This window comes from Sinohyriopsis cumingii, chromosome 13 (genome assembly GCF_028554795.1).
Source record: "Sinohyriopsis cumingii isolate HCF-2022 chromosome 13, ASM2855479v2, whole genome shotgun sequence".
In the NCBI taxonomy this organism is placed as follows: Eukaryota; Metazoa; Mollusca; class Bivalvia; order Unionida; family Unionidae; genus Sinohyriopsis; species Sinohyriopsis cumingii.
The window spans coordinates 78,860,603-78,885,767 of NC_142973.1; the positions used below are offsets into that span (position 1 = coordinate 78,860,603).

General features: G+C 33.5%; 1 protein-coding gene across 1 annotated transcript; it reads left to right on the plus strand.

Moving 5' to 3' along the window:
- Positions 1 to 8,222: 8,222 nt before the first annotated feature.
- Positions 8,223 to 24,602, plus strand: LOC149785870 (uncharacterized). The gene is made up of 2 exons (XM_089931251.1): positions 8,223 to 9,073; positions 23,228 to 24,602. The coding sequence occupies exons 1-2, from the start codon at positions 8,299 to 8,301 to the stop codon at positions 23,683 to 23,685; spliced, it is 1,233 nt and encodes a 410-aa protein (XP_089787377.1). The 5' UTR covers positions 8,223 to 8,298; the 3' UTR covers positions 23,686 to 24,602.
- The last annotated feature ends 563 nt before the right edge of the window (positions 24,603 to 25,165 follow it).

Below are 25,165 nucleotides of genomic sequence, written 5' to 3' on the forward strand. Positions count from 1 at the left end.
ATATCTATATAAAAAAACGTGTAACTGTGTTTTATGCAAGGGCATGGAGATGCACAAAAACTTGCACCTGAAGCTTGAATAAAACCCCGACTGTGGATAAGACTTTACCCATCGATTACCCCAGCTTGGGGATAAATTCCGACCGTGGCGATTTATTATATATCCTATGACTGCTCCAGCTTGAGGGCAAAATCCAAGCACATCCCTAAAAAGATAACAAGTATAGCGGCTCTTTACCTTCTGTAAATGCCACTTGAGCTTCCTGATGCTGTTGTATCTGCCATTTGACAGAATCACGAATGTGGATATATTTCTTAATTGCCTCTAGTTGTTGAGCTAGTTTAGCTGTATGAAATTCCTTTGTGCGGACTCACTCATTATTAATATTACAACAGTGATTTAATTACACATCACCTGTCAGCACACCGATGATAAGTCAGTTATTTTATAACACACCAACAAGCTTGCCCCTTGCACCCCCCCCCCCTTTTTATTTTATTTGGGCACCTGTGGACATGAATCTGCAAGGCTCAAATTGTCATTTTTAATATAAGATCTCAACATTTTTAAGGCCTTAATTTTAAAGACATCCTTAAAACCCCCAAAAGGTTATCAACTGGATCACCAGCCTTCGTTTAGAGTAACAGCAAGTATATATATATATTCAGGTCTAAGGAAACACAATAAAAATGTTTGATTTAACAATGACATATTTGCCTCAGGTCTGTGATCCTGAAGTGAATATTAACTGTCCATTTATTTTCTTGGCTTTTCTTTACTAGGAAATTGATTATAGAGATTTCTGCAATGGTGAAGGCAATGTAAAAATTGGTTACTATAACATACTTTTTACGCCATGTTTGAAAAAATAAATCCAATGGAAAGGTTATAGTCTGAAAATCTTCATTAAATTAAGTTAATATAGGGGAAAAAACTTTAAGAGTTCATAAATATTTTTCAGTGCTGAATAAAGATATAACATAACACTTTCTGCTGTGATTTTAATAGTTTCTGAGAGCATGAAAAATTTCTAGAACTATAATGTATAAATGTTTTCAAAAGATTATATTAATATGAGGGAAAAGTCTGTTATGAAATAAACTGACAAGATCTTGTATGAATTCATGTTATCTTTAAATATGATATTTGTGTGAAAATATCTGGAAGAAAAAACAAGATGGTGCCACTCACACATACAATGTGGTTGCCACAGTAGCCATATTAAGAAACTTTTTATCGCTACTTCTGAATGGATAATTGTGTCAGCGTGTCAGCATGTGTACAAAATACTTATGTTGATGTCTAGCAGGTCCTGAATGAGAATTATGGTGCTGTACAGACATCCTATAAGGCCACCAATGTGGCCATCCTGAAAATCTTGGTATAACTACTTCTCCTGAATGAATCGTCATATCAGTGAAAGACTTCTTATGTCTAGTTGGACGTAAATGAAAATAGTGCCAATCTAACCTCCAATATGGCTGTTTTAATGGGCATCTGGAAAACCCCTTCCTTGCTACTTCTCCTAGATGGCTGGTCATTTTGACATTGTGCTTTCACTAGATGACCTATTTGATGTCTGGTTGGCCGTAAATGGAACTATGCATATGGTTTTGATGTCTAGTTGGTCCTAAATGTGGTTTTTGCTGCTCATAAACTTCTAATGGTATTATAGTTGGTTCCTTAATGAAACTGCTGTACAAAATTATAAGGCCTTCTCACTTTCTGTCAAGTTGGATACAATTATCTTTACCAGCTAGGATTTCTTGATCCTCTTTTTTATACATCAACCCTTCGCATATGTAGTTAGCTAAAACAGTATTTTGAACAATTAATTGCCCTCTTGCAAATACAATCCCAATTGCATGCTTTTACCAGTGTGAGAGCTCCTTATATAAGTAGCTAAGTATTCAGTAACTGAATTTCCACATCCACATGCATCAACTCAGAATTAAAAGTTGCAAAACATATACAAATTTGAAAATCTTGAGACATGTGTCACTTTGCATGGTGGGTGTTATGATTTAAATGCAACAAGGAAATTGAATTAGGGTTAATTTCTTTAAGCTGTATTCAATCATGGGGCCCTGGATTATAGAATGGTCTAGGCATACACATCACTAATCAACTCTCTCTAGTCCAACCAATGTGTGTATATGAGAAAGCTTGCCAGTAGCGTTATGTGTGTTGATTTCTTCCAATAAATATGTTGGCTGCCATGTAAAGTCTATGATGTCCTGAAAAATTGTGTTAAGCTCCATACAAGCAAGCTAAACAATCAATGATATAATGGAACAGTAGACACCATTTTAGCTAAATATGCCAAGAATTGATTTAGAGACTTGGTTAGTGATGATGACTTAAAATTGGCAAGGGATTAAAAAGATAAAAGAAATGACCTTTCATGGCACTGTAATATAACAAATGAGGAAAAACAAAAGTTTATTGCATTTGAACCTTTTGTTTTTTCACAGTTTCAATTTAAGTCATAAGGCCCCTTATTTTGCCTTACCAAACATATAGCAAGTTATTACCTCAAGCCCTAGCACTAATAATGCCTCACAAGTAAGCAGTCTTTTATGAAGTCTCAGGTCTGAGTATATGTCTAGCAATACTTATGTCCAGTTTGTTTATAAAATTCTTTCTCACATGGTACAGTTTTCAGAGAGACACGATAAATTCAACAAGTGTGGTAATGAAGGGACAGGCATTCTTTATTTATGCACACATCCCAAAGGGACATTGCTATGTTTGAATCAACACTGAACTGAAGAATGGAGCATCAGCTGCATCAATTAAAATATTGTGGCCCACACAAAATACTGCAAGGACTATAATCAATTTATGAGTGCAATGGGCATGAATTACTGTAGCAGACTGGAGGAAGTAATCCGAATTTATTAATATCTTGAAGCTAAATATAGTGAAGTTTTCATCTATAATCTGTGGAATCATTTTTGCACACAGTTTGCAGGATTTGTCTTTGGGTCATCGTTTTTCTTTTTCTTCATCTTTCTAGCTTATGGTATCTTGATAAGTCTTATGGTGCCGTGCAACTGCACTTGATGATTACCACAGCCAGTGACATTGTATCAAATCTTCTGGGATCAGATGATTCAATGCAAATTCCACATAACCTATCACCATCCTCATGTTTGCCATCTGACTTACTAAGTTATTTTGCCTAAATAATAATAAAAACAATCTGGTCTGATGTATTGATAGCGTTCTGAATGACCATAATATATTCTCTGTATCTATCCTAGAAAATCCTGAGTGGATTGCTGTTTGGTTTTAATAAACCAAAGTAATCCAATGAAAGGCATTTTACAGACACAAGTGTCTGTTTCCTGTATGCAGTGATTAAATGATAGTATTATGTCTTTATTTTTTTAAAACTGATGATACATATGATCACCTTCAATGTGCAATATTAGTTATGTTAATTAACGAGTGTGCAATATTTGAATTTCAAAGATAAAAGTGTATGCCATGATCACTTTAGTAGGATGATTTGTCAAGTGAGGTTATCTTTTCTGTTTGAATAAATATTGTTAACTAAACTATTTTCGCAAGTTATGACATAAGAATGATTCAAAGAAAGAAAATTCATTAAATTGAACATATAAAATGTAATACTGCAACAGAGTCTAGATGAACTATTTCTTCAGAGACACAATCCAGACTCTGCGGCAGCAAAATTATCAAATAGGACACAACTAAGAGACAATCACATTTTCAGTCACAATGGTTTGACAATTATCAATGGCTTGAATTCATTGACTGTGAAGGCAAAGTGATTTGCAGTTACTGCAAAAAAAGTTCCCAAACTGTCACAGATTTTAAATTCTACCAGTGGACTTGTAAGTGTAACTGACAAATTCAGGATTTAATCAAGCAAGTCTCATGATAGTATTATACCTAATAAAGCAAAATGTAGCACAGTATATTCATGACACTTAGGCCAGCATGTACAAAATATTCCTCAAGTTACAGTTGCTAGCACTCCACTAAGAAATGTCATTTTATAATAAATAAAAATGTAATGGAAAAAAAAATCGATAAAGTGATTGCACTCTTTAACATAGCCTACTACCTAACTCAATAATGAAAATGATTTGGTTCATTATATCTTTGTGTTTTATGGAATAAATGCATACATCTGATTGAATTTTAGGCAAGAGACTGAACTTTTGGGTTAAGTTAAAATGTATGTGGAACAAATGCATTTTCTAAAACTACTTGTATCAGTGTGCATTGTGACTTTTCTTTAAGATAACTCTAAATGGTACTGGGTATATATCATTTTCTTCAACTGCACACTGTTGTCTTCCATTTGATTTGATGACTTACAGCTATACTGTCTACACAGTAGGCCTCAACGTCAGGAAAAATTCTGTATACTTCAGTTACAGCTGAAATAAGTTTTGCATTAGTACCTGAATCAGACAAAAAAGGTTGTGTTCTGGTGTGTGAATAGAAATGGCTAAAAGTAATATAGACAAAAGCCATAAGAGTACACAAGTTACATATGAAAACCACCAATTCACTTGCATGTGTGGCATACAAGTTCAAAGATTTGCTTCAAGTTTATTTGTGTACACAGATTGTTCAACTCATAAGATATTTTAAGAGCTATTTCTCTATTGTATGCATAATTCATTTACAAATGTGATTAGTGGGCCACACCGAAGGCCATACTATTAGTTCACTTGGCAATATGGTAACGTCAGCTGAAAAGCATAATCATCCATTAAAAGAGCATTATGATATGAACATTAGGTATTTAGGACATATAGATTTTTCTTTTCCAAATGGAGTCCAAGTAATTATTGCCCAATCCAGGTATAATTTTGTACACAAGTAAAGAACAAAATAAGATAAATCTTCATTTATTTGCAATTGACAATACACTTCTTAATGAATATACACTTTTGCATTTATTTTGTATCACTTGAATAAACAATATTTCTTTCAGTTCATTTTAAACTTTTATTTTATATCACTTGAGTAAACAATATCTCTTTCGTTTCATTTAACACTTAGAAACAGGTTCTTCCAGTTACAATAATCAACTCTGGAAACAATAAACAAACTGGAACTTTTGACCTAATTATATTACATTTACTAGGGTTAAAACAATAAATTCCTTAACATAATAAATTAACAGTTCCAGTTAATCAAACACAAAATCACCTTTTATACAGGGTGTGAACTGTTAATATTTACAGGATAAAGCTCATAGTTTCCAAATTGATTGAAGCTTACATGTTGCAGTTGCTGGCACATATCTATTTCCAGCATGGTTTGCATACATTCCACCTTTAATAATTTTGTTACTTCCCTACCCCACCCCATTCAGTAACAAGTATCAAAAATCAGGCTCATTCTAAGGCAAAGTCTGTAACTTGTGTACCACAGTCATCAGAGAGACAAAGATGCAAAACTTTATGATGCCTGTCAAAGGAAGAAAACAGTTTGTTGTTTACCCAAGTTTTGAACCAGTTAACTTGAATTCTCAGACCATCAATTGCTACAGCCCCACTAATTACAATTGTTAGGGAATAATGAGAACTCACCTTCAGTTATCTGTGTATATATATAATTTTAATAACCAAGAATACCGGATGTCTGGGAACATTATAGCATTCAATGGTAACGTCAGAACTGAGATGAGAGAATTAAACAAGCATAGTACATGACATAATATATCCATAAACTATTGACTGGGAAAAATACTACAGAACACCATTTCTGCTGGCAGTAAGATGTTGAACCTATATGTCATAAATATCAGGTTGGACATCTAGGACCAGTAATATTCATAATGGGCAGTACCCACCCCCCACCCCACCCCAAGTGAGAAGGGCCTGATTTGTAATCTAAGCCACCCAACCTATCACAGCCTTTATAGTACTTGAAACAAATATTGAGTAATAGTAAAACAAACTCTGAAAGTTATTAAAACCAATTTGTTATATTTCCATAACTCTGCATAGTTAACTGTGCAAGCAGACTTAAACATATCAGTGTATGACAGTTAAATTGAGCTATAGCATCGATTAACAGAAGCTACGAATTCATCAACAAGCAGTGAACAATCATCTTCACAATAAATGTCAAACATTAGCATCCATAAGCTGTCAAGACAAGTTGTTACACTGGATATATAATCATCCATTTATTTCAAACAAGCTGTGAAAAACGAACCTCACGTCCGCTATATGTACGCTGGCCATTGCAAAGGATGCCTTAATAGATTAATGTTTATCGTCGTGTCTTGACAACCATTTTGCGCGCGCACACCGGAAAGTCATGCTATATATTTGTTACTTGTGAACGTATTCGTGGGCAGTACGCTATATATTGTTCCTATGGCCGTATTCACGGGCAGAATGCTATATGTTTGTTCTTCGTGAACGTATTTTTGGGCAGTTACTTTGTCATCTTCAACCTAAAGGTCAAAACTGCCCATGAAATATATATATCTGCCCACGAACCGAAAACATGAATAGGACTATAACATAAGTGTATATACTTATTTTCAACATATACATGATTACTATGTAAGAAATACAACCTATGTATATGTATTTTGATTTGAAATGTAAACTATATCATGTCCTTCCCGTAAACCCACTTTCGGGATGACTGCCCACAACGCACCTAAAACGTGTATATATATATATATATATATATATATATATATATATATATATATATATAAGGTTTTAAACAAATCAACAAATATAATTTATTTCCTTGGAATACAAAGTGAATATGGAAAAAAGGGAAGTTACGGTATTGCGAATTAAATCCCAAATAATCGAAGAATTACAGACACTAGTCCTAATGATTAAAGTTTTGAATTAACTGTAATAGAATCCAAATTAAATCTACGCTGGAAGCGTTGAAGTGCCTGTGGTGGCAGGTATAGTGACGATGTGCCAGCAGTCTTTTGTTGGATCACAACAATATAATCCAAGAATATATTCCTATCTGATAGTTCACAATAAATTCAAGTCTTTACTTATAGAATGTTATTTATGAGTACTTTTTATTTCTAGAGAAGAATCTCTTGAATTAAATAATTTTAATAAATAAGTTCCAGTCGAATGAATTACTGGACATAACAATAATACCATAACAATAGTACAACAGGTTCTGCTAAGAACTTCTAGCACGAAGAATTAATTTCTAGGAAAAGGAGATTATATAGTCCTCGACCTGACCTCACATCAGAATTATCATTTTGAAACATAAAACTATTACCTAATGGAAAAATTCCAAATGTTTACAAGATGAAATCTTGCTTACACAAATTAAATGTATATTTCTAAAATTATAATACAAAATATAGTTATGGAAATTTCCAAAGTTCTAGTCTCTGGCTGAGATAAACATATTGTTTACGAACCCAAAATCAATTATTCAGGTCAGGTAGAAAATGAGCTTGATATTGGACAAGGTCAAGTCTAACATACAGAGTTACAACTAACTAACACTACAAATTAAATATACATAACACATTCAACGAAAATTTGACCAAGAGAATGTTGTATTTGTTTCAATTCTAGGACGAACATCCCCAAGAAACATATCTCAGCTCAAACAGTTTGCCTCCAGTATTCGCCTCTGACTACACGCAGATTAACAAATCCACCCGAGAGAGAGAGAGAGAGAGAGAGAGAGAGGATCTATACATTGAACTTTTAACTTTTGATAGTGAGAAGACAATGCAAACATTAATAAATATTGAAATAATTATGTTGTATGTGTGTGTGTGCTTTACATACATATATTGAAGTAGATTGTTTTACTTGTGAGTTATTGAGGGATCCCGAAAGCCGAGAAATTTGTTTAAAGCAGTAACAGCCACCTCTGTTTCTAAATGAACATATAAATTGCAGCATCAAAGTTCTATTCACCGTTCATTAAAGTTTTAAAACGGAACCCGTCCACCACACCGCACAATAATACAAACTGAACCATCTGCAAGCATCTTGTAAAACCGAATACAACTCTCCATTTCAACTACAGCGTGTCATGCAATAGCGTAGAAGTTATTAACTGAACAAATTTCACCAGACGAGTATCTGCAGGACTTGAGTCAGCTGCGGACTATATGCACAACCTCTGTCGACTGTGGAGAGTAGTTAACCTATGCCAGTCGCGTAGTAATATCTAGAACCTGTATCAGATACGGAGTAATATATAAAAAAAAAATTGCAATCTGTGGAGATATTATGCAGAATCTGTGTCAGTTGCAGAGTAATTGCAGAGCTTGACTAAGCTGCTATGCATAAAATGGAGCCAGAATCAACAGAAGCTTATTCTGTATCAGTTACCGAGTCAGAGATTTCAATAACCATGTCAGAAATAGCAGGCGGCGCTGAAGAAACTGGACATTTCAAGCCAGAAATAATTCCAGACCCACCAACTGAACAACAGTCTGGGTCCCTGCCTCATCCTGGAGAGTCGTGGTGGTCTGAACCCGAGCCTGAATGGACCAAAGCTTATGAAGAATGGGGGGATGCCTGGTCTTTTCATGTGTATACATTTGCTGCGCTGTTCTTGGTACTAGCTTTGTATACATTGATAAGTCTCGTCTTGGTTTCCAAAGGATCTAAAAGTCATTTGAAAAGGAACGTATTATCGATATCACTACATCTAATGATGCTTTTCTTCACGAGCTCTCGAGCATTCGTGATGTTTGTTGACCCCTATACTACCAGGAACATACTTCCACCTCTTCTATTCGCATGTTTTTGGTCCACACCTCTTCCTGGACTGACGGCATCTTTCAGCATCTTGCTTCTTGTTCTTTTGGATACAACCAGGATGACGATTGGACCGCCAAAATTTCAGAATTTACGCTCGATACTCCTTGTAACTGCTTTCCACTTTCTTTTGGTTGTGTCGTCGGATGTGCTGTTCACTTTTTTCCGGTCCTTTAAACCGATGATTTTGTTTTGCCATATGTTGTACATTTTGTACGGAATTCTCCTGTTTATTGGCTACGTTTATACAGGATTTAAGATCCACCTTAACTCTTCCGCTAGCGCTGATCAAGGTAAGGTTACAAGAGAAAGAATGAATGATTTATTGATTGTGTTTTTTTTTAAAAGGATATGATGTTTTTGATTTACATTTCAGAGAACCCATAAAGCTGAATTGCTGGACAACACTAGTTTTGCCATAAAAAGGGAAAATGTTCTGATTTTAGGTTGAAATATTACTTTTGGAGATTTACGATGAGAAAGTTGCAGTTTGAAACAGACATTGATATTTTGAAAAGCGTCATAACTAAATTTTGCCTATTTTGGACTTGTCATTTGATGCTTGGTTGTTATGTTGATTTTCTTTTGTTGCTTTTTTGTTTATTATTAAACATTGTATTATAGATTTATCAAAATAAAACTGTCTCTGAATTTTTGTTTTGCAATATTGAATCAATTTCATAATATATAAATATCATCTATTGCATGAAGTAACGAGAAGTCATTTTACCTGCAAATAATTTTGAACGTTTAAATGAACTGCTATTTCATTATACATTTTAATATGGCGTGAAGGGACGGGTAGTACACGTAGAGTTTTTTCTTTGTTTGCTTGACACATATTTTATATTTTATTTGTCAAAAAGCAAATGGAGTCGACCTGCACGTTTTCACTTAGATTAGGCCCTTTCTCTAAAATAAAAACTACGAGATGCTACAGCATGATTCCGTACTATTCATAGTTATATAAAAGTTGACGGAAGTTGACTTAATCGAATAATGAGAACAAAAATATCACTCTGTTCAATAATATGACGGCATTAGTTTCTCTTGAAGACAAGCGTATTTGTAAGAATTCTCTTTAGGCTTCTTAAACGTTTTGTATTTTGAAATATATTCAATACACAAATAATAACATTCTTAGTAAATTAAATTAGATGATCGATATAAAAAATGTTGTAGTCATGGATTTCAATAGTTGATTAAAGGTTACTTTTGTAGAAAATCTTCAAACTGTTAATTTATTATGTCTTTCGCAGAATATTATGTGCATTTGAAAACTATATTTCGCCAGCAAAAACTACTCTAGCCGAATCCCCAAATTTAGCGTTAAATTGAATGAATTCGTAGACTGTATTACCTCCCTTGACTAAGGCTCGCTTTCTGCATCCGGTCCCCTAACTAACGATTCAGCGTAACCAGAGGAAGGATTCCGAGTTTTCGTTTTCTCCAAATATTTCACAAGCTATCGATTCGTCGCAAAAATCAATCTAAACAATAAAATAATGATTTAGTCATGTCAATTAGGCAATTGTCGCTAGAAAATGAGAAAGTGAGCAAGAGAGAGAAATAAAACGGGTGGGTGGGGGAATAAAAATTTGTCCCCTTTCACACAATACAGAAATTTGAAGAGCAAACACATTTTTCATTAAACCTTTGCGTCATATATTTTGACAGCAAATATCAAGTACAACATGACTATATTTAATAGCAGGGGGAGGGAGACAGATAACCTCATCGCTTTATATCCACTCCTCCCCCAAATCTCCAAAATTATGAGGGGAAACAAGTAAAGTTTCCTAGAGTATGCTTTATTTACAGTTAAATGGTTCAAATACTTGTTAGACACATCCCATACCCGTCCACGAACGATATTTCTGGATCGTCCCCTGGTGGTAGCCTCTTGATTACTTGTGAACAGGTGAATGGCTGAGCAGCCATTTGTCTCTGTAGTTTTGTTGTTTACACTAGAATAATGACAAGGGATGAGAAAAAGAGACAGACTGAAAAGTAAGGCTTCAAACCAAAAGCTTAAAACATTGTCAAAAATATAAGAAGAAAAAACTAAGTAAACATTTCTTTAAAACTTAATATAAATTTAGCTTTTGTTATAAATCCCCCCACTTGTCTGGAATCCGATGAGACAAGTCATTTATACAAAGGCACTGAACATATAACTTAGACTTACCGATCGATGCTGTAACTTTTCGATTAGTGATCACGAAGTGTGACCTGCTGAACTCCCGTTTTCCTTTGTGACACGTCTAAAGATAAGGAAATGTGTGACCTGCTGAACTCCCATTTTACTCTGTGACACGTCTAAAGAAAAGGAAACGTGTGACCTGCTGAACTCCCATTCAACAACTCAGGAACTAATAGAACTCATGACAAAAAAAGTTTTTCTTAGCTGGAATGAAATCACGTGTTTAACGCTCCTTGATCTCAGTAAAACATTTAAAAGAGTAAGTATTAAAGAGTTACTTTATGGGCTTGTAAAATAAGACATTGCTTTAGAATTTATCAAACAACTACCAGAGAGTATTCTATTGAAATTCAGTATCGGCAACTTGTCAACTGCTACGGTTCCCCAAGGTTCCGTGCTACTCCCTTTGCTTTTGTTATTTATATCAGCGATACAGCAGCCAACTTAAGCTCGCTTGTTGGCTGCTGATACTTCTCATACGACCTCTTCTACAGACTCATTGCAAGTACAAAGGATTATAAACAACTTAGTACATGGGTAAACGATAAGCTAGCTACTTTTAATTCTTTGAAAACAGACATTGTATTAATTACAAACAGCCAAACTGACTTTTCCTTTCTGAAGTTCTTTTCGATAATGCGAATATGCTTCCCTTTTCCCGATCTAAGAGTGGTCTTAAATCTCTCTCTCTCTCTCTGATGATGATGATATTTGAAAATATAATGATCTTTTTTTTTAAACAAGCATGTCTCTAATTCAACTAATGGGCCAGCACCATATGATGATACTCGCAAACGTCACCTTCATATCCTACATCGAAACTTAGACATGTATGTAGTCACCTTCATTACTATCCTTTAGACACGTATGTAGTCCCCTTGATTATTATCTTTCACAGTGAATTTAGTTAATACTCACATGTGTGCATATGGTTATGATAATGAAGATGTTGAAGAAAAAATCTCGATTACACATTATCTAGTACATAAAGATCCCAGTTCTTTCGTCCTTTCATTCGACACATCCCTTGTGTAACGTACGATTCCAGCTCTTTTCGCTACATCTTTGAACACACGCCTTGTGTAACGTAATAGTCCAGGTCTTTCCGCTACATCTTTGAACACACCCCTTGTGTAACGTAAGATTCCAGGTCTTTCCGCTACCTCTTTGAACACACCCCTTGTGTAACTTAAGATTCCAGCTCTTTCTGCTACATCTTTTGAGCACACCCCTTGTAACGTAATATTCGAGGTCTTTCCGCTACATCTTTGAACACACCCTTTGTGTAACTTAAGATTCCAGCTCTTTTCGCTATATCTTTAAACACACGCCTTGTGTAACGTAAGATTCGAGGTCTTTCCGCTACATCTTTGAACACACCCTTGTGTAACGTAAGTTTCGAGGTCTTTCCGCTACATCTTTGAACACACCCTTTGTGTAATTTAAGATTCCAGCTCTTTCTGCTACATCTTTCAACATACCTTTTGTGTAACGTAAGATTCCAGGTCTTTCCGCTACATCTGTCAATTCTTGTGTAACTCTGGATCGCAACTCTTGTGCTCCATCTTCTCCGTCTTCAACACACCCATTGCGTAACTCTAGAGTATTAGTGAAAGATGACGTCGAAATATGTGATGAAACATATTCTGCAAAATTGCTAAATGTTCAGAAATATATCAACAAAACTAGACGTTTTGAATACTCACGATTACAGTTAAGTACTAAATATATAAAATAAAGGAAACTGACAACAGTGTGTGTAACCAGTGCAATCTCTCTCTCTCTCTCTCTCTCTCTCATGAATTGCATATTTATTTTTAGTACATACCTATGTATTTATTGTCATTTCCTTTGAATGTTAAATTTCTTTATATTTGCGATTTTTTAACTTGTTTTTTTTAAATGTAATAGACGTTTTGTAAAATATTTACACAACAAAAACAAGTAAAACTATCTAATAATAAAACCTTTGTAATCATGCAAGATTCAGCATGGGAAAAAATAAAACATTACTGCCAACTCAATTCAGCCAAAAAGATAGGAGATTCAGGACAAATGCAAATTTTTAATGGTGGTATTATAGCAGACAAAGAAATTTATATAAGGCAATGGTAGAAGTATAGTATATAGAGAAATGTAGATACGAGAATGGTAAAAGTATAGCAAATAGAGAAATGTAGATAAGAGAATGGTGTTAGTATAACAGATAGAGAAATTTATATAAGGGAATGATGGTAGTATATCAGAGAAATTCAACTAAGGGAATGGTGGAAGTATAGAAGATAGGTAATTTATATAAGGGAAAGGTGGAAGTATAGAAGATAGGGAAATTTATATAAGGGAATGGTGGAAGTAGAGCAGATAGAGAAATGTAGATAAGAGAGTGGTAGAAGTAGAGCAGATAGAGAAATGTAGATAAGAGAAAGGTAGAAGGAAGTATATTCTGATCAATATATTTTAGATATAAATAACAAATTGCGAATTAAACATTACACTATACGCAAACATTTTGGACGTACATAAAAATACGAATTAAAAAGTAAAATATAAATCTATTTTGTATTTATATGCGAACAGGACGATTTAAATATTTTATAAATTTGCTTAATTTATACACTAATTTAGAATTTGTGTTATTTAGCTACTCACTAAATTTTGTATTTATCTACAGTTTTAAATTCTCCATTCCATGAATTTCTCATGGAATATAATAATCCTGTACTTCACAATTGCATGAGCCTTTGTCTTTTAATAATGGTTCAGAGGACGATGGTGTCACATCCTTTATTATTTGTCCTACAATAGCCCATTTATTCAAAAAACTTTCCATGTCAAAAGCTTAATTGTTGCAATTACCACAAACATCCATACTTCAAGCACTATTCAGGCACGCTTACCACAAACATCCATCCTGTTGCCGCTCTACATTTTCGTATTTTGCATAAGGAAAACCAATTTCCTCGGGTTTCCGCAATGGTTATACTGGCTATTTAAAAAAGACTTTGTATGTCTTAGGTATCGATCGAAGAACTTTTAATTCCCTTTATTTTGGTGTGTGTGTATGTGATTTGGATTTTTAACGTAGCTTTGACTATTGTTCAGTCATATCGCTACGATGTCGGCAGTGTGGTAGTTTATAGTGATGTGTAGTACAGGGACATCATGCCGCAGACATGTAGCATGATGTCCGACCCAGTCCCAATATCCTGACACCAGGCCGACCAGTCCTAACACTAACCTCTTAATACTGAGCGTCAAGCAAGGGAGCTGTTAGTACCATTTTTGTAAGTCTTTGGTATGACTCGGCCGGGGATCGAACCCACGACCACCCGCATCCACTAGGCCACCGGAGCGGTTCCTTTATTTTGGTGTATGATTGATTGATATAATACGGGTTAATAGAGTATACAGATTGGCCTTACTCCAGATGTGCATCTTTCAAAAGTTTTTTCATTTTCACTTCCTGGATTTCAGAGTTAAACTCTAAAAAAAATCCAGATCCGATAACTCATTTTTTTAATACATTTTTTAAAATACTTGGTACTTCATTCATCGCACTTTCATAGTCTGGTATTGTCTAGTCCGGCAAAATTAATTTTCCCTATTTTAATAGCTGCTAAATATAGTGTACTTTAGACTAATATCGGCTCAGAAGTACATAATAAATGGTGAGCTTACTAATGGGGGAGGGGCGGACGGGGCAGTTGGCCCGGGCACAAGAGGTCTTGGGCACCAAAAACCACTAACGGCAAAGGTCTTGGGTCGCCAAAACCCCTTTGGGTCATCATCTTCGCCCCAGGCACGATTTACCCTTATTACGCCATTGACAATGAATGCACTATTCAGGCAATCTGACTAAAATCAGATCCCCACTCTCCTGGGGGGAAGACCTGAAAGCGACCGCTTAGGGTTCATGTGCTAATTTAAGCACACTTACCACAAACATCCATACTCCTCGCATTAATCAGGCACGCTTACCACAAATATCCATATTTCTTTCTTGCACTATTCGGGAAAAACAAAATAAGATTTGCGGAAAAATTTCCCAACTGCCCTCACTCTCCTCACCGTATACCTTCGTAATAACGATAAAGGAATCAGTCTGTTTTCTTTTTCATCAGGCATGACGAAGCCCGTCATATGGCTTTATACATATTACGTATGTATTTGACCCTAAAAATAGTTTGTACCCATCTGTTATAGTGTTACGTGCAACCCGTACTGTCAACATTTTACATTTGTTTGCATTTCTTTCTGCAAATCCAGTAGACAGCATACAGAGATCTATGGAAGACTATCCTTATAATTGTCTAAAATCAATGTTTTGGCACTATGTCAACACATTATGTGGTCATTAGTTACTTGCCACTTTGAAACACCGTAAAAGCGTCGATACTAGAAGACATTTTAAAACTTTTACAAACATAATTGAGCCCAGTCAGGAAACCTCATCATGACCCTATTTGATGCCATGAAGATAAATGTTACAAAGATTACTAATAATCAGTAGCAATTGTACTACGCAGTTCTAACTATTAGACACCGTCTCGGTGCCTATTATCTCATGTCCTAACCACTTGACCACGTCTTAATAGCTACTCTCTGCTGTTCTAACTACTTGACGGCATCGCAGTGGATTTTATATGCTTTTCTAAAATGCAACACCAAATAAGGAACCAGGCTACAGCGAATGACGAAGCAGAATGGTTCTTGTAGGTATACACAGAACTGACAGTACAAAAATTGCAATAGGGCAAAGTTTGATATTTATAAAAGTATTTTTTGTTCTTCTTATTACAATGATATTTCATGAAAATATATTCGATATCAAAAGAGATAAAGCATTTTAATGTGGGCATAGAATAATATAATGACGATGCGAGGGGCGTTGGTTGCATCGTGGCTCTTATTGATCATATAAAAATATGATTAGTTACATAGAAAAGAATAGGATTCATTTGACAAGAGAGGGATATAAGCATTTTTGCACGTGTAATAAAATGACACATACGCACTGTATACATCAGCAAACGTACAACTCAGCCATGAAAATGTTACAGATACACGAGACACTACCATTCGTTCGCGTATGACAAAATACCTTTTAGCATATAGTTATGTGAAAATGGAGTGAGTGATTATAGACAGAATGTACACAACCCATGTCCTCTGCTGACAAAATATTGACTCCTCAGTGTCTGAAAACAGTGGATCATTGGATTTGCATGTAGGTTACAAAAGGAAGCGGGGGCCCCGAGTGGCCGAGTGGTCTAAAGCTCTGTCCGTTACGGATCACTGCCATCTCACCTCTGTCTGCGTGGGTTCGAGTCTCGGATTCAGCCAATGAGGGTATGTGAGAACGCTTGCCAGTAGCTTCTCGTGGGTCGGTGGTTCTTTCCGGGGTTTTCCCGGGTTCTTCCGCCACCATTAATACTGGCCGCCATGTATAGCCTATCGTGTGCTGAAAAATGGCGTTAAACCCTACACCCCCCCCCCAAAAAAAAGGAAGCTTAAGCACAACGATCTAAGCGATATAAGTTTTGCAAAGGTGCTAGTTTATGTTACATGTTAGACTTATTGAGATAATTTGTTAGTATAGTATTCAGATGGTCGACCGTGCCGGATATTTTATTGTATATATCAATATAGTTTTTAAGTTAATTAATAAGTCAGTTATTTAGTTTATTAGAACATGGACGTGTATAGCACAACTGATCTTACGGCAACCTGAAGATAATTTATATGGGACACCCACTTGTATTGAGAGAGAGAGAGAGAGAGAGAGAGAGAGAGAGAGAGAGAATTGTCTAGTGCAATGAATGCCTTTTGGCTAAAGATATCTTATCTGGGTTGGAAAAGGTTGTTTTTGTGACAACTAAATTATTAAACGAAAACTGCTATTCAAGACCCACTAGAGGCGGATTCCACAATACACAGTAGCTTGTAAATTTTGTAGATCATTTGGCATTTATTGAGACATCAAAAAGATTTTGCTACCGTTAATTAAAGCATTAAGTTAACTATGAAATTGCTTGTAAAATAATTATTCATTTCTATTTGACAGGAAAACGGTGTCAGCTGGCCTTAGTAAGATCGATCGACATTTTTACTATTCAGTAATGCGTCAATGACACTAACGCTTATGGTGTTATTATTGACTGATAATAGTTTACAAACTATCACTATTTTAATAAATTATTTTGGCGTGTCATTAATTTATTCATCAAATCTATCATTATCTTTAATTCTTTCTGTAGAAGACTACAACGTATGATAATTAAGTATAAAATTCACTTAATTACAGGCATATAACTTGCATTAAAAAATAAGCAGACATATATAAACAAACACTAGTATATGGAAATAATGACAGATCTATTCAAACCATGTAGCTTGGCCTTATGTGGGAAAGTCCTTAATAAGCCCTAGAAGCGAGAGCAAAAATGTCGTGCATACAAAATAAATTAAAGATATGTATACTACGACTAACCATAAAATGGAACATTAGACTTATAATGCTTATATTATATCCATCATTAAATTCTGCATGATCTGCGGAAGTTTCAAGTTACAAAACATCTATTTGTAGAACATAGTTGCACACTGCGTCACAAAAATGCAGCATATACTGGACATCATGCTCGTGTTTGTTTCTGTTTCCCTTTGTCCAAAACTATAACAGAATATTTTTAATAGTTTTAATATTAAAAATATATAAACCATTTAGATATTTTAATAAAAAATATGTATGCACTACTGAAATGGAATGGTTAAATTATTTAAGCATGTCTTGATTATAGTAAATAATAAGTCGGGATCTGAATGGTTAAAAAATCCTTGATGCTATTTTTTCAAACTTGTATGACTCTCACAGCAAATTTACATGTTACATTTAGCTTCACAACGAAAATAAGGAAATTAAATTTTCACATAGCAATACGAAATAAATAAAGATGAAATAAATGAAAAACGAAACCTTTGAGTTTAGGTTTTCATAACTCTTACTGGATGCAAAAGGCTTGCCTGAGATCTGTTATCCCTGGTATTGGACTAAAAGAAAGTTTGGTCGTTATCTCTGTGTGATAAAACGATTGTTGCCATTTTACAGAACTAATCCAGAATAAAATACTTGAGTTTAATGTTTTTCATGCGTATATCTTCAGAACAACAACGTATTTATAAATGGATCCTGAAGCCAATTGATTCTATCTCAGAAGACGTTTATTTTGCAAGCAAAACGTTATGCTGCAGTGTAAACTTGTAGCTTATCTCATTTCGAAAGAAGAAAAACAAACATAAATATATCAAACTTAATTATTGATGACAACAAAAACAAAATGTAACTTTCGAAATTTTATTTCAAACTGCGAACACTGTTTTAATAGATAATACCGGATTAGCGATTTTAGAATTAAATAATGATGGATTAAAAGTAATCCGAATGATAGTGGTCGGTTTTTCCAATAGTGCATCTAAGCGAGAGACCATTGAACACTTAAGTGATCATATACACACATCAAAACTGGAATGATACTATTTATTATATGCTCATGTTGTTTCTCCATTAACTTTACACTGTCAGAATTGTGCAGTATTTTTCCATACTATACGGCTTCATACTGCATTCACGTGTGTCTAAAATAGTATAATTTATTAGGAACTACTTTGTAAACAAGCAATGTACGCTCATGAAGCAAACATTTTAACTTTTGGTTTATTAGATATATTTGTGGTTGAACTAAAAAAAGTCACGAATGAAACTTTCGAACAAGCAAATGAATGAAAGTGATAATAGCAATGTCATCAACAATCCTGAGAGACGCATTAATTGAAAACACCAGTCTGATCACTGAAACAGTTATTTAGGAGAAATATTAATAACTTTTCGCAAATAGAATGGTTCAGATTATGACCAGTGCTCTCTAGGTTCTATAAAAATAACACAGAAAGTATATTGAGGTCAAGGGATATCGCATATATATCAGATGCGTAACATGTTCTAAGTCAGTCAAAAAATAAATTCGAGAAACAAAATACAACTTAAGGTTTTGGTAGGAAACTTAGATCCCCAGAGACAGTAAGTCAAGACGACGAAAAACTATTATTTCCGCTGGCTAACTGGACTGTTACAGAACAGCTGGCTTGCAATTTTTCCTGTCTAATTATTTTGACACAATGTTAGACAGCGATAGAAGCCATACACTATTTGATATAGGTCATATCTGGGGTCACTCCAACAGTGAGCATTAAAGTGACAGGGCATACACATATATCTTCTGTAGCTGGTAATAAGAATTGTAATAAATATACTCACATCTTGAATTTCTTCAGAATGCACTTTTTTAGTTAGTTCTGCAAATCCAAATGACATGACCCATGGAAATCTGATACACAAAGATATTGTACTGTATACATACATACATACATACATACATACATACATACATACATACATACATATATATCATCACAACTAGTGACGGTTAGCAGAATGTAATAAAATATTGACTGAATTAATGTTAGCAGTATGTAATAAAATACGGAAATGACTTAGTGTTAGCAGAATGTAATAACAGATCGAATGAACTAATGTTAGCAGTATGCAATAAAATATTGTAGTTATTTAATGTTAAGAATGTGTAATGAAAATCTAAACGACTTAATGTTCGCAGAATAAAATAAAATATCGAATGACGTTATATTATCAGTGTGTAATAAACTTTCGGAAGGACTTAATGTGAGCATCCTGTAATAACCAATTTGACTTAATGTAAGCAGTATGTAACAAAATATCGAACTGACTTAACGTTAGGAATGTGTAATAAAAATCGAAATGACTCATTGTTAGCAGTATGTAATAACATATAGAGTAACGTAACGTTAGCAGTATGTTATACAATATAGAGTGACTTAAAGTTTGCATTAATGGAATAACAAATGGAATGAAATAATGTTAGCAGTATGCAATAAAATATCAAATGACTTAATGTTAAGAGTATGTAATAAAGTATACAAATGACTTAATGTTAAGAGTATGTAATAAAGTATACAAATGACTTAATGTTAAGAGTATGTAATAAAGTATAAAAATGACTTAATGTTAAGAGTATGTAATAAAGTATAAAAATGACTTAATGTTAAAAGTATGTAATAAAGTATACAAATGACTTAATGTTAAGAGTGTGTAATAAAGTATACAAATGACTTAATGTTAAGAGTATGTAATAAAGTATACAAATGACTTAATGTTAAGAGTATGTAATAAAGTATAAAAATGACTTAATGTTAAGAGTATGTAATAAAGTACAAAAATGACTTAATGTTAAAAGTATGTAATAAAGTATACAAATGACTTAATGTTAAGAGTGTGTAATAAAGTATACAAATGACTTAATGTTAAGAGTATGTAATAAAGTATACAAATGACTTAATGTTAAGAGTATGTAATAAAAATTTAAGTGACTTAATGTTAGTAGAATTAATACAATATCGAATGATGTAATATTAGCAGTGTGTAATAAAATATCGAAAGGACTTAATATCACCATGATATAATAAATAAATCGATATGATTTAATGTTAACAATATATAATAAAATATCGAACGACTTAATGGTAGCAGTATCTAATACAATATTGAACGATTTAATGTTAGGAGTATGTAATAAAATATCGAAGTGACAATGTTAGGAATGTGCAATAAAAATTGAGACGACTTAGTGTCAGAAGAATGTAATAAAATATCGAATGACTTAATTTTAGCTTGTTGTAATAAAATATTGAAATGATTTAATGTTAGCAGCATGTAATAAAATATCAATATGACGCAATCTTAGCACTATGTAATAAAATAGCGAATGACATACTGTTAGCAGTATGTAATATAATATCGAAATGACTCAGCTTAGCAGAATTTAATATAATATCAAACGAAGTAATGTTGGCAGCATGCAATAAAATATCGACTGACTTAATATTAGCAGTATGTAATAACATATCGAATGACTTAATGTCATCACCGTATAATAACATATCGAATGACTTAATTTTACCAGTCGATAGTGTACTATCGAATGACTAATGTTAGCAGTATATAGTATACTATCGAATGACTTAATGTTAGCAGTATATGGTAAAATATCGAAATGATCTAATGTTATCAGTGTATAGTAAAATATCAAATGATTTAATGTTTGCAGTATGTAGTAAGTATCCAATGACCGAATGTCAGCAGTATGTAATAACATATCGAATGACTTAATGTCATCACCGTATAATAACATATCCAATGACCGAATGTCAGCAGTATGTAATACAATATCAAGAAATGGTGCATGATTAAAATTATCCTCTTATGAATTATATCTCATGTGGCATTTTTAATCGCGGCAATAAAACAACTAATAATGAAAGTCCAGTGCTAAAACGGGCAAAGAATTGTTACGTAATTATAATCATTTGTAACTAAATTATAAAATTATGATTACCGTAAATCGTAAGAAGTTGAACGTTTTGCAATAAAGAGAAATTCATGAGCTATTTTATAAATGCCATCCCGATATCTTTCTTCTTTTTAAATATTATTTGTTCTCCCAATTACATAGCCAGACTATGACTTGAACTTAGCTCATACAACTTTAAAATTAAATGGCAGATTATGTGTAGTATTTTTTTTTTTGCATGCAAATCAGTTATTAGACTTTTTTGTTCAAAGATAATTTACTGTTCCGTTTATTTCAGATTTCCAATCCGGCAAATTAATGCAAATTAATGCAGATTAATACAGAAAAAGGTTTTCATCTAGCACTGCTTACTGTAAATATATATGGCCAAACGCGAACTTTAAAGAGTTGTCATATGAGATGCGCAAGTGATCATATCTACTTTTATTAGTGCTTTCAACATTTTATAGCATTATGTTTAAGGATACTCATTGTTTTCGGACAAAATCACTATTTTCGAATTATTGTGTATTCATTGAAGGACATTTTGGAGTATATCATTATGATAAATCAACAGTGGTATCACATAAACACTATTCCAGGCTATTGGCACAGCAGCACGTAAAAGATTGGTATTCATTTGGAACACCGCCGGAATTTATTTGGAACTTTTACTTTTGGATTTGAGATAGAACGTTTAGGACTATTTGTGATTTAATTCACAATACTGTAAGTTCTTTTTAAATTTTCGCCTGTTATTTTAGGAAAATAAATTATTTGTTGAATTTTTTTTTTTTTAGTTTCACTCTTTTCTGTTAATTAGATTAAGATCATATAGTCGTAATATTGACTCACTTGAGGCATTTGTTTTGTTCGTGAAACAATAAACCTTACCTACAATAACGAGTTTAATATATAAAAACAATCTTATGAACAAAAGCATGTTAAATCAGAAAAACATTAAAGTAACTTTTAGCTTATGTGGCTGGGAAGTTTTTATTTTATGACAGGTTCTCTTTTTGATAAGTCCAGGATGCTAAGGTGCAAGATTAATATATTGTGAACACAGTAATAATTTATTTAACTTTGTACTTATGTTGGGTAGCATTTCAATCAAAATCAAGAGTATCCTAATAGTTTTAGGGTTTTACTAGGAACCTTTATATGCTTTACTACAAAGGGAGCAAGGATTATTTTATTCATGTTACCATCTTGTGTGAAATTTGTATGTTTTTTTCATGTTATCATCTTGTGTGAAAATTGTATATTTTATTCATGTTACCATCTTCTGTGAAAATTGTATCCCTGAATATTAAGGGCTATTGCGATTAAATTTGAAACTCTTTAGCGTGAACATGTATATTCAAATTTAATGTTAAATTCCAATTTAATGTTAAATTCCAATTTAATGTTAATATGTATGTGTATTGTATATTAAAGTCCAATTTAATGTTAGCATGTATGTGTATTGTATATTAAATTCGAATTTAATGTTAACATGTATGTGTGTTATATATTAAATTCGAATTTAATGTTAACATGTGTGGGTATTGTATATTAAATTTCAATTTTGATGTAATACGAATGCACACAGAAGCCGTAAAAGCCTAAAACACCTAAATAAGTCGCTACCATTTAAAGCAGATCACGTAAATACAGGACATGGACTAATTTTACATTAATTTTATGTCACTGTTGAGACTTTGAATGGATGGGAGTCGTTGAATGGTCTCCAGATGGGAAGTAAATCCGTTTGATATGTGCGATACCTATTTATCTATTTATTACTTTTTTACTTGCAGACCCGCAGATCAACGACATAAGCAAATTTATACGTGTGTCTGCAATGGCCGCTCTTACAGCCCTGGCCATAGTTGTTACTTACGTTTACACTGCGTGTACTGAGATTGGCATCTACAGTACGTATGACCATGCTGACGCTTGGCCTTTTTGGACACTCAACACTGTGATTAGGGTCGAGGAAATAGCTTCCTGTTGCATTGTGCTTTATGTTCCGCAGAAACTTCCAGTCAGGTCATTTTTCGTCAGAATCCTTGACCTCGTCAGATGCAGACGTAAATCTCGTAGAGTTTTTCCAAATTCGTCTGCGTGTTTCTCTTCAGGTTGCCGACCAGATAGGTGTGATGGTAAGTGTGGCAGGCGCCGCATATGTGAAACTTCTACAAAGATCAATGTTCGAACAGTTGTTATTGACGCTAAAACTGGTGACAGTGTCGAAGATGCGTCTGATATTTTCTAGATAATGCTTGTCAATATGTAGTTAGAAACTATTCAGATGAAAATAGTTAATCCTTTCATATATATATATATATATATATATATATATATATATATATATATATATATATATATATATATATATAGTATGTACGTTGTATCAGTGATATACCACGAGATTTATACATTTTTCATTAAAAGGAAACGAGGCTTGCCCCAGTTTCCGTTTAATGAAAACTGTATGCAACGAGTGGTATATCACTGCATAATTGCAGATGTATGCAACGATTGGTATATCATTGATACAGCGGTATATCACATACAAATACACCTATTTACACTTTGAATGGAGTTATATGTTCATGGTAACTGTGTATTGACCGAGTGAATGAACTCATCACATCCCTGCGTGTCCGCTACAAAATGTAGTACTAAGATTTTTTTCTTCTTGTTCACAATCACATATGCAAATTGATAAGTTGATTGTTTTCTTCTTTCAGTTTCTATTTTTATTCACATTTATTAAATCAATATAAGACGCATTCATGATTTAAACATAAAATATGTTTTTTTATGAAGAAAGTAGTGCACTGCTGCCTTTTTGTACACTGAACCTGTACTGTCAGGCATTCACGTACTGGCGTATGGAAATTAGGGTGGGATAGAATACTAAGTGAAATGAAACACCAACAAGTGTTAATTATAATATTTTAATTGACAGTTCATTTAAGTTATTATTCTGCTTTACTTAACATTTCCAAAGACTATGCATCTCTCTCTCTCTCTCTCCTCCCCTTTGGACGGCTTGACTAACATTACCATCATTCATAGGCCCAGAGACATCGTCGTATGATACAAGCAAAAATCCCCAATGCTCGTATTTTCAAGGATTCTTGCCAGTATCAAGCTACGATAATCCATATATATATATATAAATATATATATATATATATATATATATATATATATATATATATATATATATATATATATATATATATATATATATATATATATATATATATATATTATAATTAATAATCGATTTTAGAACATTATAATACGTTTAAGAAACAACAACAAAGGATTAAAACATAATACAGTATGTGTGTCTCGTAACCGACAAATTTAATATATAGGCCTAGTGTCACTGGCTATTGCAACTATGTATCATTGATATTATGAACACCGTAGATAGATCCAAAGGAAAGTGTAAACATACCACGAACCAGATTAATGTAGGTTACATGGTACAAGTTTAGTTTTCATGTTTTCGTCCAGCGCAGTATGTTTTTCTCTCTCACTCCAGATTTGTGCTTATTTTGTCATTTATGCACGAGAGGGGAATGGAATAAAGAAAGGATTCCAATGAAATTGTGTACCATTTTAATTTCATTTAGAAAACAGGGACTATTAATACTTTATATCGTTATTTTCACATGTCATTTATGATAAATGAATGAGTAGAAATTCATCATAGATCTGTAGGCCTGCAGTTGAAA

Excerpts from the sequence above, each read along its gene's own strand:
- LOC149785870 (XM_089931251.1), top strand. The coding sequence starts at position 8,299 with ATGCATAAAATGGAGCCAGAATCAACAGAAGCTTATTCTGTATCAGTT. Across the intron at positions 9,074-23,227 it reads TTCCGCTAGCGCTGATCAAG|ACCCGCAGATCAACGACATA; the intron begins GTAAGGTTACAA and ends TTTTACTTGCAG.